The following is a 19,238-nucleotide window of genomic DNA, read 5'->3' as shown; positions in this document are numbered from 1 at the left end:
TGCGCCACACGTAATACAGCAGTAATGGATAAACATCGTGAAATGAAAAAAAATCCTACGTCTGAACTGTTGACGTATATATCTTAATTATTTTTTTTAGGTAGGTACGGATTTGAAATATTTTTCCATATAAATGCTGCTCCCGTAAAAGGAGCGCAGACGCTTTCATATATGTAAATATGTACGTCCTTTGTATATTTTAGTAATCGAGTAAATAGAAAAATAAAAATTAATAATGCAATTTCTTTTATCATGTTCGTCATTTTATTTATTATATCGTTTTTGCTTAAGTACATTATAATATTTTTCGTTTCATAAGTCATTAGCATAGCCGTGTCGTCATAGTTTTCCTCGGTCAGAATATATTTTAAATCTCATTTTGAGCTTATACACATTTTTTTTTTTTTTTTTTATAATAATCATTATTACAATAAGAGAAAGAATTATAGTCCATTAGTTTAGCATAGTCGTTGTTGTTTGTTCGTCATTTGTTCTACGGCAGCGCTTTACGCCGTAGCTGCTGGTGCAGTAGAATTAGTAGTATTGTTCGTGCCCGTCGAAGCATTGTCATCTGGCTCCCTTATTTGAAGCCATGGCATTCTTCGTTGTAGTTCTTGTCTATAACAACAAAAATAAAAGATAAAAACATATAAAGTAGTTATATTTTTATTATATCCAAAATTCATATTAAATAGTAACATTTTAAGTGCCTTGTACATGTATGATTTCTATTTTATTTATATCTTTATTCTTAGTTTAAAGATCTTTATTTTTATTTCGACAATGCCATTTACATGAGAAATTAATTGAAAATAAACATTATATAATAGTAACAGGCATTAGTGACCAAAGAGTTAACACTAAACTTAAAATTTAAATATGAATTAAAATAAAATGAGAAATAAAATAATCACTTAATGAACTCAAATCTAAGCCGCATCCATGCCTATTGCTCAGACATAATTCACAAGCCAGATAAAGGTTTTAAATATATTTCACCTGTACTTAGGATGGCTGATTGCGTACACCCAAGGATCGATGCACGCTACAGTCTTGCAAGCTACCGCGGGGATCATGGTTACCTGTAAGTGGGCGTATATATTATGTTACATGGTAGAAAATACAAAAGGTAATTGTGGATTCCTAATGCTGAAACAACCAAGCTAATCGTTATTATTATTATAGATTATAGTACATGTTGTTAATTTGTATGTCATGTCTCCCATAAATACTCTCTGTTACTATATCTATTTTTAAAAGTTTTTAAAAAACAGAATGTCTTTTGCAAAATATTTATTTATTAAAATGATAGTGAGATATAATTACACCAGGCGTTAATAGTTGCTGATCACCGAAAGCGCCTATCAGCGACATAACGCCGTAGGGAGTCCAAGACGCAACAAAGAGGAAGCACACAGTGAGCGCTGCTTTAGCTATTCGAATCTCCGCCGACTCTGCTGATGCATTCTGATTTGATCGTAGTGACTCTACGTTCATCTTCTTTGCTTGTTCTCTTTAATAAATTAATATAAAAATATAAATATCACATAACATTTCAAAATCTATTTATGATATGACAACTATAAAAAAGTTAAAATCGAGAGGGAACCTGTGAGAGGGAGTGTTAAGACAGTTTTGTAATGTTTGCGAGATTTAATTAAATACAAAGTTAAATAAATATATAGGCGTAACAAGCACCAAAGTCCACTTACACTATAAGAAGAAAAAGAAGGAATGAGAAAAAGGAATGATATTAAATATAAATATGAGGGAGCTTAAACAAAGTATTAAGGTTTAGATAGACGGCCGAGCTCCACTAAATGCTGACAAAAGAGAGATCGGGTGAACGGCGCCGGTGGGACTGTAATTTCTTCCTTTCCCACACTTATTATTCCATCGTGGAGTAATTAAGTCGTACGTTAAGTTAGATAAATTTAGGTTTAAATAGATTACTGTTTCTCTAACATTGAAAGCAGTAGTCTTAGATATAGTTAAGTTTTAGATTTAATTTGTTCTTTCATTTAAAATTTTATATAAGTTTATATATCTATAAAAATCGTATTTTTCTTAACCCTCTCGTTACTGGTGCATATACTAAAGGAGACAACTTCGTCCTATGGTGTAGTTGCAGCGATCGGTTACTTACCGATATTTTATTTATAATGTTTGTTTATTTGTTAATTTAAATTAGTTGTGTAATGTTGAGTAAGCTAGGTGTGAATCACATATACCTGAATTCATATTTATTATCTTACAATGTTATCATCAATATCTATTATTTTACTATGTTAAATAAGTATAACATTATATCACACACATTTATGTAACATATGCATATATATGCATATGTTACATAAATGTGTGTGATATAATGTTTGATACTGAGTCACCCCCAGACACTGCGTTCCCCACTTTCCGCCGAATTTTTTTAGGCATTGCGTGTTGCATAAATTAAAATACACAGAAGAGTCGTTTATATTGTATTTATCGTTGTCATAAATTACAGTAAGTTTCAATAAACACGTTTGGAGCTTGGAAGTTACGTCAATAATTGTATTTTTTATTTTTATTTACTTATAATCTGCGCTTCTGGCTTAATTAGGGACTTTATTTAATGGATTTACAAAAAATATATTTACCTTAGAGCGGCTTCATGAGCGAAAACTTGTTTTACGATTCCACTGTAGAAATATATGATAAAACCCATAGGAAATAGATAGCTACAGGTGAAAATACAGCCCACAAACAGTTTTGTATCGAAAGTGTTTGTAAGATAGTCAAAAGTACACGATGTTAGGTACCCCTCTGAAATAATACAAAATATAGAGATTAAATAATAAAAAAATGGAAACTTGATGGTGAATTTAACTTTTTGTCATAGTAACTTTTTGGATGAGAATAATATAAAGTATTACCAGGTACAAATCGGCCCCATACATTAAACAGTGGCATCAAAGACCATGGCGTAGCGTAGATCCACACACAGGCTATCATCAAAAGTGCTTTTCCGCGCGATAACCTTCCGTCGAGTGGCCGAGTGATCGTAGAGTGTCTTAGAAAATTAAAAACAAATTTAGCATTAAATAATACATAAATATATGTAAAACCACTATACATATATAGATTGCTATATATTCGTAGGCAAACTAATGTCTTAAGTTCAATCAAATGACGATAACTTTTTTTTAGTGAACGGATTTTGATAAAACAAACTTTAAATATTTTGCTGAGTTAAAACAAAGCAATTGGTGAAAGTTTTAAGTAAATCGGTTTAGTACTTTCGGAGATAAACGTGATCACACATACATACAGACAAGAAATTAAAATATATATTTTTGCTTTCTATTATTATTTTTAAGTGCCTCTCTATCCATTTCAGTCAAAAATACCAAATGTACAGACAAAATATTTTTACTGTTTTATTATACAGAATGGAAGCGTCAGCGCTCCTTTCACGGGAATAGCATATAGGGTAAAATATTTCAAACCCATACCTAAAGAAATTAATCAAGATACCACAACTGCAGTTTAGACGTAGGATTTTTTTTCATTTCACGATGTTTATCGTGCGTCACACGAAATACAGGTTTATTCATACCTGTATTTCGTGTGACGCAGTTACGCATACTGCCGTCATTACGAAAAAGGGCACAAATAACATTTTGTAAATATCGAGAAAACGGAGTTTAAAGTATTTTTTGGTTTTGTTAAAAAAAATCCCAATAACATTGGTTTTTCGAAAATGTGCAAATGTAAATACTTGCATTTATATAGTAAGTACAAGACCATGGCATTGTAAAGATCTATTTTTAAAGTGTACAATAAATAATTCGTTTATTTTTTTTCAACTCAACATAAAAAATAAGGTAAATTCTGAATTATTACGATTTAAAGGCACATAACCAAATGCGCCTTTTCTTTGTAAAACCTTTGTGCAAACATTCAAGACAGCCAATATGAAAGGACACTTTTATTCAATTATGCCTTCTCATTGTAATATGATTAGTTAAATATTAGATATTAAATACTTTTATATAAATAAAAGAAGCAGTTGTGACAAATTGACATTTATTTTAAAAAGATTAAAGAGAAAAATCCTCAACTGGCACGCTCGGGACGCCATAATAGAAAGAACAGAACAGAACAGAAGAAAAATATCAAATTAATTAAATATCTTATTTTTAAATTAGGAACCATTATTTGGAAAAAAGTTTTTTATTATATTAGGCTTTTTTAGGGTAGTCAACTGTGGTTTCATTTAAAGTGGTGCTGACAAAAACACTCTGTATATAGGATTACGGGTATTTACATACCTATCGTAAGCGATGCAAGCATTTGTCATCGATGCACCAATTCCACTGTATGAACCCATGACAGCGAAAATCTGACAACCCAGAGCACCGGTAGCAAAACCACGCATAGCGCTATTATAAATAAAAAACGGTGCTTTGGCCATCATGATGAAATCAAAAATTGCTAAATTTAGAATCAGTAAATTGCTCGATGTCCGTAGGCTTTTAGTCCTGTAATAAAGAAATATTGTAATTATTAAAAGATAATTATATCTACTAAATACTAGTTATACTAAAATGAAAATTTAAAACGAACGAAAATTTAAAACATGCAAATCATCGGTACTAACGTGGCAAATACGAAAATTACTAGGCCATTCCCGATCAGGGCAGCAGCGGTGAAAAAGCAGTACAGCAACGCTAGTGCAGTGTGAGCACTTGCAGGCGGCGCAGAGTACGAGAGCCAATGCTCAGGTACGACTGCCAAATCAGCGCTGTCCAGACCGTCGACCAGCATTTTGACACCATCGCTAGATCTGACGTAGATGAAATAAATAATGCCTGATTAAAAGTAAACCTGATAAACTCGTACATATGTGTATTATTTAAACTTTGGCTTAGGTTAAAGTTAAGAGCATAGTTTTTAAAATTAGATAATTTGTATGTAATATCACTCGCTGCTTAAATACAAAAGGGGGCCACAAATCGAAAATAATCAGAAACCTTTTTATTAAAAAAACGACTGCAATAATCAAAGATTATAATTTTAAAAATACACCCATGAAACTGGCGATCCTGCACTCGAAAAACGCAAGACGCAAGTAACTTTTATACTAAAGGGTCATATTTTGAAAAGCGTACAGTTAATAAGAAGTGAATTTTTAAATAGAAGGCTCATTTTCTAAAATACGTCCGTCTTACATATAAGATTGCCGTGCGTTATTGTGCAATATTGGGGCAAAAGGCATTACATGAGGTTCCAAGATCTCAGTTATGTACCTGTGTGCAATTAGGGAGTCGCCATCAATTATGACCAAAGCTGTTAAAGTGTCACTCCACAGCATGACGGACCCTCCACCGTATGACGCTTTCGGTAAAATTTGCTTGATTATGTCGTTCCCTCCGATACCTCCGCATCCTTTCCCTTCCATCGATGAAATTCACACAAAACCAGTGTCCACCATCGTCAGACCAATCTTGGTGTTGACGAGCGAACGATAATCTTGCAATTTGATGACTTACCTCAAGTTTAGGCGCTTTGGCTGATACGTTTGGCTTTAAACCAACTTCATTTGGCCTTCTTCTTATTGTTCGTTTACTTACAAGCCCGTTACGCTCTTCTTCCGAGAGATTTCGGATTTCTTAACAGCTGTTTGAAGACGATTTCTCAAAGTTTGCATCCTTACAAAACATTCGTCTACGGCACTGGTTGCACGGTTTCTGCCTCGTGCCCGCCTCCGCACATAAGATCCTGTCTGTCTGTATCGTTTCACATGACGATGGATCACAGATACTGATACACCCAACATTTGACCCACTGAACGGTATGTGGGACCTTCCTCTATTCTATGGTGGCACTATTTTTGTTTTTTTAATTATATTCACTATATCCCTTTACACCCGAAGGTATTTCTTTTCGAAATTCTCTATGTTATAGTTTTTATTGCTTTCTACATAGTCTAAATAGTTACAAAAAATTGTAAAAAAAATTGGTTTATAGTTAATCCAGGAGTTAACCCTCACGATAGTGAGTTTCAGGTACAACTTGATCTAATCAAGATCGTAAGGGTAATGTAAATTGAACGTTTAACTTGGTAGTTGGATAATTAATAAAACATTTTTTTATTAATTTAGGAGCTAAGTACTTTAATCAGTCATTTTGTTGTCAGTCTATATAAAAAAAACTGACGATATTAACCTTAAATTTTTTAAATCAACATTTGTACGACAAAGTTTAACAAAAACTTTCAAAACTTAACTAGTTTATACTTTATTAACGACTATTATTATTTTTTTGTTTACACTATTTAAAACAATTTTTCCACGTGCAATACATGGATACGTATCACATTTTTCGCATCGTATCTTCGTGCGACTGCCACAAGATTCATGACGACACATTCTTGGAGCTTTTATTTCGTCAAACACTGGAAAGTGATCGTACCCATCATATCTTTTTGCATCAGAGGGTTTGTTTGCCGGTCTATAGTGTCTTCTAATAGGATGCTCATTTTCCATTGGTGGTTTATATTAAGTATCACTTGACATTCGGCGTTCTCCGGATGGGGTACTCGATAATTCGTCAGCTATGTTCAAACGAAAATTCAACAAGGGTAAAATGTCTTTCCTGGTTAAATTGTTTGCTTGACAATCATTGCGATACAGCCGCCAAGAGTTTACAATGGCCAAATCAAGAAAGTGGATGAGTACCTTCAAGGTCCATTTTTTAGTTTTATTAAAAGTTCTATAGTACTCCATCCGCTGATCGAGTACGTCCACCACACTCATGTGCCGATTGTACCTCTCAATTACTTTCGGAGCAGAAACCACCACGTATATCTTGGAGCGTTTGTCCCACCGCACAGTAGAACGGAATGTCGCGCTTCGTGTCAAAAATCCGTAACTCGGTGAGTTTTCATCACAAAGTGTTGAAATTTTGGGTATATATTTGCTATCAATGACATAAAATAGATATTAATAAAAGTCATGAGTTATTTAATAAAATAAAATTCAAAGTTAGATATCGTCATAAATAAGAGATATACACTTATGTAAAAATTATTTTTATATCCAAATCATTAAAAGTAACTAAGGTATACTAAATCTTTCAAACAAAAAATTATGTATCATATGTAATTAAAAAATATATATAATATATATAATAGAAACAAAGAATTTATTCTGTGACTTGCAGATTTTCTTTAGCTTTGTCAAAAAGTTCGTTAGATATAATTACACTTGGTGTGCTGAAGTTTGAAATGTATGGGTCAGAGGTATACATTAAGAAGTGAAAGATATCTTTATTCGTAGCTGATCTGGAACAGTTTATCAGTATTTTGTCATGGTTTGTCTACATTCAATCTGAGATCCTTACGAAAACGTCTCTGCACCAGCTTTCTTTATCCTCATGACATTCTCATTCTCGTTTATTGTTTCAGACTACTTTTTGAAAGATAAATTATACGAAACATGGAGTATTATCGCCATACACCTGACACAAGCATCTTATGTAGATACCCAATATTTGATAGAGTCTTCCTTGACTTCTCTTGCCATTACTTTTGTAAGGTCATTCATCTGCCTTGGTGTTGCCCCACACGCACTGCAAGAAGCACTAGATGGTCTACAACTTGAAATTTCAGCCACTTTTCCCATCAATCATAATATCGTTTAACATAGCTCGCGTTTGATTTGTATCACCTCGCCATTCTTATTTAAAAATGTTGCAGTTAATTATTTTATCGGATTTTCTATGTCAGCAACAACTTTCTCAGTTTTCTTTAACTAATTCTATAGAAATTGGTCTACAAGGCGCAAGAAACGTTATCTTTCAAAACATATATGTTATCTTTAAAAAATAGACATTATTATTTTCCATGTTAAAAAAGGCCTCTGGTAGTTATTTTTAAACTTATAAAACCAAAAAGAACTAAATAGGATGCCAATTATTTAAAATAAAAGCAGTATTCATGAAATATCTCAAATTGATATTTTACTACAATTTGGTTTTTTTGCTCTAAATCAAAATGGCACAAATATGCGCAAAATTTTATCCTTTCCTCTAATTTTTGAATAGTTGTAGTATACATAGATATAGTTTTCTCGGCAGCGGCAGCCAGCGGTAACAGTGAAAACTCCAATTGAAAAAACGAAAATGTTAAAAAATTACACTTTTAAAAATTTAAAGATATCTTTTTAAAGACAATTATTTATAGAAAACAAATTATATTTTCTTAAAGAAGAGATAATGAGGTTTATAAAAATGTATAATCTTAATATACTATACAGAAATTTATGAAGCAACTAACGCTTAAATATCGCTATATGCAGTATGGCAAATAGGGAAATATTGAAGTGTATTGTTTGAAGGTCATTTTGAATACTTTAAACTGCTATCAAAAATAAAAATCTTATTCCATTTATAAGATAGTCTTTTCTAGTATATAGAACAATCAACATAATTTTGAAATTACAACTTCACTACAGATGAAGAGATCGAGCCGGTGCAATTTGAGGCCATTAAAACAGACTTGTTGTCTTTCCATTTGACAATAATTGTTGGTTTGCACACATAGTGTTAGCTTTCGTCTCGAGTCATTTTTGCGTCAGTTTTAAATTTGTTACGTGACGTTACGCACTTTCCCTCTGATATTGCAACGCAGATAGCGGACACCAGACTGGTGATAGTTCTATCTAGTGTGTCTAAGTCCTACACATCTGCAGCGGACGGCAGGAAGAACTATTGGTTCTTTATTTACTAATTTAATTTTCTTTTTTACAGGTACGGATGCTGATATTAGGGGCTCTTTTTATGCGGAAGGTGTATCGGGACTCATCCTCAACGCCTCCATACAACTCTCCTCACTCTCTACACTCTCCCTTTCCTTCCTTCTTATTCCCACTTCCCGAATTTTCTCCCGTTCCGCACTGGCCCGCATCGCACGTGTTTTAGTTGGTGTTCTTATCATTATTAGAGCTAACTTTATTTATGTAATACAAAAGAAAAAGAGAACAGAAGAAAATTAATAATGTTAAAATAAATAAATAAAAAAATAATAATAATAACCTAATAACAGTTTTAGGTGGCATTGAAATTCTTACAACTAGTGCTGGTGATATAATAATGTTTTAAATTTGTCGACATCTAATAATAGTCTTTATGTCGTACCGAATGTTCGTTTTGCACTATTGTTTGATAAACAGGTCCTACAAACAAATCTGCTACAATATCTATTTTCCCGTAACAATTAATTCACTTACAATAATCAACAGTGTTTGATGTTAAATATATTATTATAAGACACATACATTATAAAGTTCTTAACTCCTTAAAATTCCTCCTTGAATATTATTGACTACACAAAATTATTCTTCCGATACTGCCCTCTCTATTGCCCACTAGGTGAAAGATAGCGGGATAGTTGTTTACTCCTAATAGTTTATATTTTGTCGTCTAGATGGCGCTGTCATTGATTTAAATGTTTATTAAATTAATATTGATTTTATCGATTTTTGTAAGTTTTGTCATTACTTTTACACTTGATTGATATAATTTATAGTTTTCATCTTTTTGATTAATTTTTTTAGACCGGCTTTAGCTATTAATTGTCGGTTATGTCACTGATATTTCATATTTGAGGACTGTTTCACTTCACTTATTACACACGTTTATTACTTAATTATTCCTTGGTTTTGAACGTTGCCTATAATATTCCTAAATAGTCACATGTTTATGCTTCCACTGTACTTATTTTTAGTATAAATAATCACTTTTTAGTATTTTTTGTGTACATAAGATACGGAGCTAACGTTTATCGTGGCTCAGTAGCGTCCTCTCGGAATAACGCTTTGAACAGATTAATTAAATACGCTTCTGATGGTATATAATACGAATATGTGCGATATACAATAGACAAATAGAAATACGATATACAAATAAGAGTAAATGATAAATAACTGTTTTCAAAAATTTAAACGGCTCTACTGTAAAAATATTGTATTTTCGGCTTGTGGCCCTTTTGTATTGAAACACCGATCGTGGTGTAAATTACTTTTTTTTTATATCATATATATAGTATGTCCCATACCTGAGTGGCGCAAAGTACGCGCCATAAACATTGTAGTTTTGCGTTTCATTTTCCATCTTGAGTATTGGGATCGATCTGTGAGCAGTCCTCGGTAGCGTGCGTGGCCAGCATACCACTGACTAACTGCTGGTTTGCGTTCACCATCTCAGCATTTTATACGATTCTTACGCTAATGAGATTTCCAGGATTATCTTTATCCGTATGCCCGTGATAGGATTAGTCGTGATTTCACTGACATGGATCTGTAGTGATTTGCGCAGCCTAAGCACAGGTTACATTACATAGGCGTTAGAATTATAAGAAACCTTACAAATAATAAATACATTTTGTTTTGTTGGTTTCAAATAACTTAATAAAGTAATTAGTTTTCGCTTTACAGCTTGATTTGAAATTAATCAAAAACATTATTTATTTAAAACATGAAACCGCTAAAAACAGCCCACCAAATTATATGAAAAAGTCATATAGGTAGTTTCAGTCATTATTCTCTAACTCGGCCATACTCACTCGAGACGCGCTCTCTCGGTTCTTTAACTATAGCTAAACCTTCAGCGTGAAGCGTCATAGCATTCCAATGCTCTCAATGCGCTTAATGCTTAGCAACCTTGTTTAACACCCGATTAGGTGTCAAACCAAGGCGACATGCCAGCTCCTACTAGCACGCAGGCTTTACAGCCTGCAGCAAGGGTCCGTTCGCATTGTACCGGGGTAGTATCTCCCATAATTTTGCTCTTACAACTCTGTCAAACGCCTGTTTCAAGTCCACAAAAGCATAGAAAACTTTTTGGTTAACAGCCAAAAATTTTTCCGTGATCATGCGGAAGGAAAAGAACTGATCCATGCACCCTCTTCCAGGTCTAAAGCCCCCTTGGGCCTCCCACAACAGCCTTTCAGAATTCTCTTGCATTCATCTCGCTAAAATTTTAGCATACACTTTACTACCTAAGCTAATCAAACTGAAAGCGTATGGCTTGCGCAGTCTATCTGTGAACCTTTGCCTTTATACAAAGGCACGATGATATTTTTTTCTGTTCTGAATATAAGCAGATTGTTGCTATTCTAATTATAATATTAGCTTACTTTTATTTTACTACTAGCAAAAGTGAGTATATATCGCACATTGAAAACAAAAATGGCATTATACAGAAAAGTTTGCTTTAGACTTATGGCAACATATAGAATCTATAAATAAATACACGTCACTTGCAAAGACACTTGGTGTTCAATTAGTTTTCGCTAAATGTTGCTAATGTCATTTGATACTTTGTTGTCGCGAATGCGATCGGTGAATAATAAATCGACACTAAACCAGTAAGGCCCCGGCAGCCAGAGGGAACGCTAGTTAAGGTAAGTGAAAGTGACATATTTTGTTTAATGTAATTTTTTTTATACTTTATTTATATATATATAGAAATTGTAAAAAAATAGAAAATTGGATTTATGGATTTGAAACAACTCCCGGTTCATAGGCTAAATAAGCTAGGCTGTAGCTAGTATGGAAGGAATTCTCTAGTGGTATTGCCCGTGCTAGAGGTAGAGTATCTGTCCTGCCATCTTTTGATAGATTCCTCTCGGACTTTGGTCTTGAGATAGGCCACTGGTGTTCTTGCGTAGTCATATGGACGGTCTAGCATTGCGGCTTCTTTGGCAAGTTGCCAAAGAAGCCGCAATGCTAGACTAGATGCTTCTGCCCTCTCGTTGCCGGCTGTTCCTATATGCTCTCGGAGTCAAACTAACTTTATATTTCTTCCTTGTTCTTTCATGCGCTGTATATATTGCTGTATCGCTCTTGCTATGGGGTGGGTGGTCTTTGGGTTCCCCAGCAAGTCTAGTGAAGATCTTGAGTCACTGAGGATATGGCGTATGAGCTTGCGTAGAGTTCAGCTTGGTATACAGTGCATGAGGGGTGTAGGGTGAACATTTGAGATCTGATTTCCATTCCTCCCTCCCACCAGGAGAATGCAACTCCCACTCTGTTGTTGATTTTGCTGCCATCCGTATAAATTTCTGGACCGTCTCGCTGGTGGCTGTTGAGGAGCTCCGCTGTTTCTTCTTCGGTTTTTTCATACTTTATGCCTCTTGGAATTCTGGGTGCTGCAGTTTGGCTAAATTCACGTTGGTTTCAAGACTAGAGTTTAGAGGAAGGTAATTTGAGATTTAACCTTTTTTTGTGCGGTGGATTAGGGCCTGCTCTTGTATTCTGATGTCCAGAGGAAGCAGGCCTGACAGAATTTGAGCTGACGTGTAGGAGACCGTGCGGTAAGACCTGCAGATCTTTTGAGCGAACCCTCTCTGCAGCGTATTTAGGTGCTGCATGCAGTATCATGCGTAGTTCAGTAGATTCACTCCACGCACTCGCACAATAGGCTATGATTGGTTCTATAACCGTTGTGTAGATCGTTCTTATGATCTCCGAATTAAGTCCCCAGGTGATTTTCGCCGTGCACGCAAGCCGGTCAGATTTCTATCTATAATCAATCGGCAATCTGTATAATACAGGTATTCTATCTATACCTGAATTATAGAGCTGGCAATGTATGAAATTTAGAATATTATTTTCTACTACACTCTACCTTGGTAATATTGTTTTAGCTTTAATCTCGCTGTACCCCGTACATAGCAGGGTAGGTAGAGGAAACCTAGTGTTAAGAGTTCCGTTCCCCATTTTTTGCCAAGTTCTTGAGGCATTGTGTTGAGTAACGCGACTCAACGCTGCCCTTTGACACGCTACCAGAGCGAAAATAAAAATATTTAATATGTCTTTCCCCCGAGAGGGAACCAAAGCTACAATTTTACTATCAGGGGCAATAAAACGTAGTTTATTTTGAATCTTCTCTAAATCCGTTACGTACTTTCTTCCTGTTGACTCGTGAAGTAAGGGATTTATGTATATAGGATGCTAAGTTCCAAAGTTTTTAGTTCTTAGGAAGTGTCGATCGATTTTCCTTCTATGTGTAACACTAGTGTTCCGTTCTTACAAAGTTACAAGAAGCAAAAGTGATATAGCAATAACGGCCCATTAAATTGATAGAGCTGCAGAGCTGCAGTCATATTTGATTGTGTATATATTATTTTTTTAAGTTATTTGAACCATAATTTAAAAAAATAATTTTAAATAAATATAATATATATGTATATATATATATATATTTAATTTATTTTTATATAAATTAAAATATATATATATATTATAATATATATATATTTAAAATTATTTTTTTAAATTATGGTTTAAAAAAATGAGCTGTGCTGCCTTTTCCGGCTTGAGCCGGCTACGATGTTCAGCAATCGTATTGCCAGCTTTTGAAAATATCCGTTCACAGGGGACAGAGGTTGCTGTATTACACAGCCTCTGTTCCATTAGAGTGAAGAGACGAGGGTATATATGCTTCCTTTCCTGCCACCATTTCAATGGATTTTCGGTCCGGTTCAGTAACGGCTCATTTAGATATTTATCGATCTCTATAATGGCGGCAGCTGATGAGCTTCTAACTTCGAGATGCTGTTTAACCTTCTCGTCGAAAGAATCCCAAATTAAAGATGAACTACAGGGTTGAGGATGGTTAGTTATTTTTTAAGAAATTAATGGTTCTGACTCCTGGATGGTTCTGGCTCCTGGATATGAGGTAATTTTTTGCCGAATGGTTTTTAATGTATTTTCAAACCTAGCTTCATTAGGAAATCCATATTTTTTAATTCTTGGATCTAGCTTGGGTAGTCAGCTCCATAAAATATACGTCTTTAAACCTGTCGGCTATGTCATTTTGCAGTTGGATTAATAATTATATGTGGTATTTCGTCAGCTGCACTTGTAAAATGTGAACTGATGTGGTCAGTCATTACTTTCACTAACAACATGATTTTAGAAAAACTCAGATATTGTTCGGCACTTACTTCTTTCGTTATTTCGTCAAAAAATTTCAAAATATTAAGCGCATATTTGATTGTGATCCAGTCATCGGCGTTAATTTTATTAATGCTCGGGTTTATTATGGCCAGCGTGCTCACTACAGCGTCCTTCACAGCGTCCATTCTTTGTAACATGTCATACGTCGAATTCCATCTGGTGGGACAGTCTTGCTTGAGCTTTAACTGTGGAATATTTAATTGACTCTGCATTTCGTTTAATTTAGCCAACGCAGAAGCACTCCTTTTAAAAATTCAACTACAGCCTTCACTTTCTCGACTTGCTTACTGATGCACTGCAAACTTCCTTGTACTACCAAATTTAGGGTATGTGCAAAACAAGGAAAGTGACGCCAGTTAGTGCACCTAACCGCAGCTACTATATTTGCTGCATTATCTGTTATGATGGCTGACACTTTATTTTGAAGGTTCCATATTGTTATTTCCTCCATCATAAAGGCAGCAGTATTTTGAGCTGTATGTCTTTCGTTATAAGGAAAACAGCCAATCAATTATGACTGCAGCTCTGCAGCACTATCAATGAAATGGGCCGTTATTGCTATATAACTTTGGTTGGTAATGGAAGTCCAACCATCTGTAGTTAAACAAACGGCTACCGCTTCTTGTAACTTTGTAAACACTTTATCTTTTGTGTCAGTGTAAAGCTGTGGGATATAGTTTGCTGAGATAGTTTTTCGCGAGGGCAGTGCATAATTTGGATTAAGCATGAAAATATTTTTTTTAAATTCCGGATACTCTACTAAATTAAAAGGTAAATATGCTTTAACGAGGAGCGTCATTAATTGTTCGTTTAAGGATTTTGCCCTATTCATGGAAATTAGATTTTTATCTATTACAAAGTTACTTATATCACTTTGCTTGATTGTCGTAGCTGAGGTACTTGGTACAGGTGCAGTTGTACACGGGGAAATATGTTGTTTCTTTTTTGGGGGAGAAATTGTAGTCGGCTCTTTTTTTGTGACTCCAACAACTGTTCGAGTCACGGTATTTTTGGTAATCACTGTAGGATGCTTAAGTTTTAAATGACGTAATAGATTACTCGTGGCACCACCTGTTGAAATATTAAAATTTGACTTTACCGATTGATACAACACTATGGCAGAAGGTGTCACCTCACTTTTGTACTAACTTTTGATATAATCTGTGCTCTGTGGAATCTCGTCAATTATTAAACTACGTTATAAATTTCTTTGATCTTTTAATTAATAAATTCATCACCACCAACAAAATTTAACGTATTTAAGCAATAAGCACATTTAGCCTTATTGTCGCCCACAAGCGTAAAATGCATCCAAACTTCACTACGTTTTTTAGTCGACATTGTATGCTTCGTTAATCTATGTTATTCACCAACACCTGTATTCAATAGCTTATTGTACAAAGTTATACGGAAAAACAGTACGCTTAACTGATAAGAGATCATCTTTCTTGTTATTAAAAATGCTCATTGTAATTTTACTCTGAAATAGCGAACAAACAGGCAGAGAGGCAGGCAGGAAGATTGACAGACGCATAAGAAAGTTATATAGTTAAAAATTAAAGATCTTATAAGAATTCTATGTTTCTTATGTACGGAACCCTAAAAAAAAACAAACCGTCGTGGCGCAGCAGCACGAGGGTATGACTGTAACGCGACGGTTGTGGGTTCGATCCCCACTCGAAGAAGTGAAATATTTATTTACGTTTATATTTCCATTTCTTCGCTCTGGTGTCGAGGCAAAGCGCGGCGTTGAGCTCTGTCACTCAACACACAATGCCTCGGGAATTCGGCAGAAAGTGGGAAAAGGAGTGTCTTAACACTAGGTTCCCTTTGCCTGCTGTGTGCGGGATACAGCGTGAAGCTGATTTATTTTAATTGCTTCCTAGATTTTGTCTGGTTCAAGTTATATACTGAAAGTACCTAAAGAACAGCAGAATTTGTCGCAATTTTTGGGATGTTTCATTATATTAGTTATTCTAGCTGACATGTACGCTGTCCCCCGAAATGTGATCTGTTATCAAGCCAGTTACCGAAATACAGAATGATGAAATTAGTATATAAAAGCAATGTATAAGCTTTTAGCGATGCGACAAATAGTTGGATTCGTTTATAATTAAATCTATTTACAATAATAAGTAAAATGCAATCCCTTTCACTTAGGGGAACACAGGGGAATCGGAGCCACGGGGTAATGAGAACTACTTTAGTTTACGTGAATCCGAACGAGTTAGATCCTGTTTTGTTTTTACGTAAAATAGAAGGACGCGGGAGGCGTACGTGTGACTCGTCACATCGTTGCCAGTTGACTTTTGGTGTGTAAGCGAACCGCACGTCGGTTTTACTGCCAGTTGATCTAATATTTTACGATCTTCAAAGTCAAATTGTAAGTATTAAAATTATTGTATTGTAAGTTTTGTCTGTTTTAACTTGTAGATTAATAATTATAAAACTAGATAAAAATATGAATTTATGTAAATAACTAAATGTATTTTGTGAATTGTATGAAAATTAAAAAAATGAGTATTTGGGGTTATTAGAGTCACATGGCTTTCATTACCCCATTTCATTATTTTTGTTTATTTTCCAGATGCCTCGAAAACGGGACAGAATTACGGAGAAGTGTCAATGGAGTTTAGACGTACTAAATCGTGCTATCAAGAGAGTCAATGATGATGGAATTTCTCTGCATAAAGCATCCCAAGAGTTTAACATTCCGTATAGTACTTTGCAAAAGAGGTATTGCAGATCAGAACAAACAAATCCTCGTCTCGGAAGAAAACCAGTATTTTCTCCTGCTCAAGAACAAATTCTGGCTGATCATCTAATACATATGACGAATCTTTTTTATGGATTAGACTCTATGAAATTCAGAAAAATAGCATACGAGTGTGCCGAACAATTAAAGATACCTCATAATTTTAACAAGGAGAGCAACTGTGCAGGACCAGATTGGCTTGAAGGATTTTTGAGAAGAAATACTAATATTAGTGTTCGCAAACCTGAGTCGACAAGTATTAATAGAATTAAGGGATTTAACAAAGAAGAAGTAGAACTATTTTACAAAAATCTTGAAGATCTAATGCTAAAAAATAAATATGAAGCACATCAAATATTTAATATGGATGAGACAGGAGTCTCAACAGTTCAAGAACCAAAAAAAGTTTTGGCAAAAACAGGTCAGAAACGAGTTGGTACTGTAACTTCCTGGGAGAGAGGAAAAACCGTCACTGCTGTCTGTGCAATGAGTGCCCATGTTCCATGCCCATGTTCATATATCCTAGACAACGTCATTCTCCTCTTCTAGAAAAAGATGGTCCTCCAGGCGCAATTTATGACTGTTCAAAAAATGGATGGACTAATGAAAGTCTATTTTTTAAATGGTTACAACATTTCAAGACATTCGTAAAACCATGTGGGGATAACAAAATATTACTTATTCTAGACAACCATAACAGCCACTCCACTTTAGAAGCATATGAGTTTTGCAAAGCCAACAACATTACAATGTTGTCTATACCGCCACACACCTCCCATCGTTTGCAGCCCTTAGATGTGACATTTTTCGGTCCCCTAAAAAAAGCATACAATCGTGAATGTGATTTATATCTTAAATCTAAAAATTTTATTAAAATCACTCCATATGACATTGCCAGTTTGTTTCAAAAAGCATACAGTAAAATAGCTTCAATGGATAAGGCCATAAGTGGTTTCCGCGCAACTGGCATCAGCCCAATTAATACTAACATATTCAGCAACGAGGACTATTATGTCGTTAATACTGCTTCCACTAATGTAGTGGATGACACTGTAGATCCTCATGAAACCAATCAACGTAATCAAAGTACTGTGATGCCGTCTGTCCACGAAATTCAATCGCCTGAAAAGGATAATATTGAAAATATCCAAGATAATATTGTATGCGTCCAAGAAGATATTCCATTTGTCTCCTCTGAATTAAATGAAAATCTGAATTCCGTTCTCGCAGTTATATCTCCTAAACCATCAACTTCTCGAGAGACCCGAAAACGAACACATAAACAACATTCGCAAATAATCACAGCGACTCCAAATAAAACTGTACTGGAAGAAAAGAAAAAGAAACGTCTAATGAAAGAAAATAAAGCGCCGAAAGGAAAGGGTAAAAATATTAAAGAAGTTAAGAAAAAATATACTAACAAAGGAAATGAAAAAGGTAAAAAATTCTTATTTAAAGATGATACTAGCTCATCAGATGAATCTGTAAATTACCAGAATATCTGCGATGACAATAGTAGTAACTACGTTGATGAAGATTCCAACATGTGTATGATTTGTTGTGAATCTGGAAAATCTAACGAAATGTGGTACAGATGCAGGTCCTGTGGTGAATGGGCTCACGCGCAATGTTCAGGAAGCGATTCCGCCAAAGATTATGTTTGTGATTTTTGTACTAGACAATAAGTAATTGTTTTTAATTTTATAAGACTGATTTTGAACGTTTCTAAAGATAATATAATTACTTTTCACATAAGAATAAGTTTAAGTTATAAGCATATACTTAAAATATTATAAGAATATATTTTTATTACATATTCTCACTCTGGTTACCATTGCCCCAGTGGATCTCATTACCCCTTTCTCTGGTTCTAATTACCCCGTACTCTTGGGCAATGGGAGCCAATGTTATTTTGATCAAAAATGAGTATAAATGTCTTAGTTTGGTTTATTTTTTAATTTATGTGTTGATAAGATAAACCTGATTAGTTACGCTGTAAAAAAAACCAAAAACTATATTAAAAAGTGATGTTTGTCCAAAATTATAGGAGTTTTTTCTTTAGTGGTGCCAATTCCCCCGTGTTCCTCTAATATGTTTTCCGTATATCCTTGTACTTTATGTATTAGTGCGTCCATGCATAACTTCAAAATTATTAATAAGTACCCGTACCTATATAAACTTTAACCAAAAAAAACCTATTGGTACTTGGTAGGTAATTACTATTAATTCTGTGATAAAATGCGCTAAGCAGGGTTCACAAATCTTACATTAATTGTATGTAGGTTTAAAACAAATATAATATTATGGTAGACTTTATAAAGTCAAAAAAAATTAAATTTTATATTTTTCATTAGCTAACTTTAACAAAACAACTTACACTTTTCACTAACCAACTTTCACAAAACAATTTTAGGTTAAACTCAATAAAACACCCAATAGTATTGATGATCCTTCAAAACTAAAAATTCGTTTTTACG

At 34.3% G+C, this 19,238-nt stretch overlaps 3 protein-coding genes across 3 annotated transcripts; 1 reads left to right on the top strand and 2 right to left on the bottom strand.

Moving 5' to 3' along the window:
• Positions 1-241: 241 nt before the first annotated feature.
• On the bottom strand, positions 242-10,358 carry LOC146530381 (opsin-2-like). The gene is made up of 8 exons (XM_085200942.1): positions 10,100-10,358; positions 4,643-4,828; positions 4,314-4,523; positions 2,916-3,052; positions 2,640-2,805; positions 1,327-1,513; positions 1,000-1,082; positions 242-618 (listed from the first exon to the last, which is right to left on the bottom strand). The coding sequence occupies exons 1-8, from the start codon at positions 10,153-10,155 to the stop codon at positions 507-509; spliced, it is 1,137 nt and encodes a 378-aa protein (XP_085057068.1). The 5' UTR covers positions 10,156-10,358; the 3' UTR covers positions 242-506.
• Positions 10,359-11,411: 1,053 nt separating this feature from the next.
• On the bottom strand, positions 11,412-15,366 carry LOC146530380 (zinc finger BED domain-containing protein 4-like). Its single transcript, XM_085200943.1, has 2 exons — positions 15,248-15,366; positions 11,412-15,077 (listed from the first exon to the last, which is right to left on the bottom strand). The coding sequence occupies exons 1-2, from the start codon at positions 15,345-15,347 to the stop codon at positions 14,518-14,520; spliced, it is 660 nt and encodes a 219-aa protein (XP_085057069.1). The 5' UTR covers positions 15,348-15,366; the 3' UTR covers positions 11,412-14,517.
• On the top strand, positions 14,506-19,238 carry LOC146530379 (uncharacterized). Its single transcript, XM_085200940.1, has 2 exons — positions 14,506-16,389; positions 16,594-19,238. The coding sequence occupies exon 2, from the start codon at positions 17,265-17,267 to the stop codon at positions 18,444-18,446; it is 1,182 nt and encodes a 393-aa protein (XP_085057066.1). The 5' UTR covers positions 14,506-16,389; positions 16,594-17,264; the 3' UTR covers positions 18,447-19,238.

Source organism: Heliconius melpomene, chromosome 17, assembly GCF_056956725.1.
Source record: "Heliconius melpomene rosina isolate 202511_hmr_F chromosome 17, ASM5695672v1, whole genome shotgun sequence".
In the NCBI taxonomy this organism is placed as follows: Eukaryota; Metazoa; Arthropoda; class Insecta; order Lepidoptera; family Nymphalidae; genus Heliconius; species Heliconius melpomene.
The sequence above is the reverse complement of the archived record's forward strand: the minus strand, read 5'-3'. Positions and strand labels throughout refer to the sequence as shown.

What these genes read in the sequence shown, in the direction of transcription:
- LOC146530380 (XM_085200943.1), bottom strand. Translation starts at nt 15,347, where the DNA reads ATGTCGACTAAAAAACGTAGTGAAGTTTGGATGCATTTTACGCTTGTG. An exon ending in AAATACGTTAAATTTTGTTG is followed by an intron (nt 15,078 to 15,247) that starts GTGGTGATGAAT and finishes ATATTTCAACAG; the next exon opens with GTGGTGCCACGAGTAATCTA.
- LOC146530379 (XM_085200940.1), top strand. Translation starts at nt 17,265, where the DNA reads ATGCCCATGTTCATATATCCTAGACAACGTCATTCTCCTCTTCTAGAA.
- LOC146530381 (XM_085200942.1), bottom strand. Translation starts at nt 10,155, where the DNA reads ATGGAAAATGAAACGCAAAACTACAATGTTTATGGCGCGTACTTTGCG. An exon ending in ATGGGGCCGATTTGTACCTG is followed by an intron (nt 2,806 to 2,915) that starts GTAATACTTTAT and finishes GTATTATTTCAG; the next exon opens with AGGGGTACCTAACATCGTGT. An exon ending in AGCAACTATTAACGCCTGGT is followed by an intron (nt 1,083 to 1,326) that starts GTAATTATATCT and finishes GCCCACTTACAG; the next exon opens with GTAACCATGATCCCCGCGGT.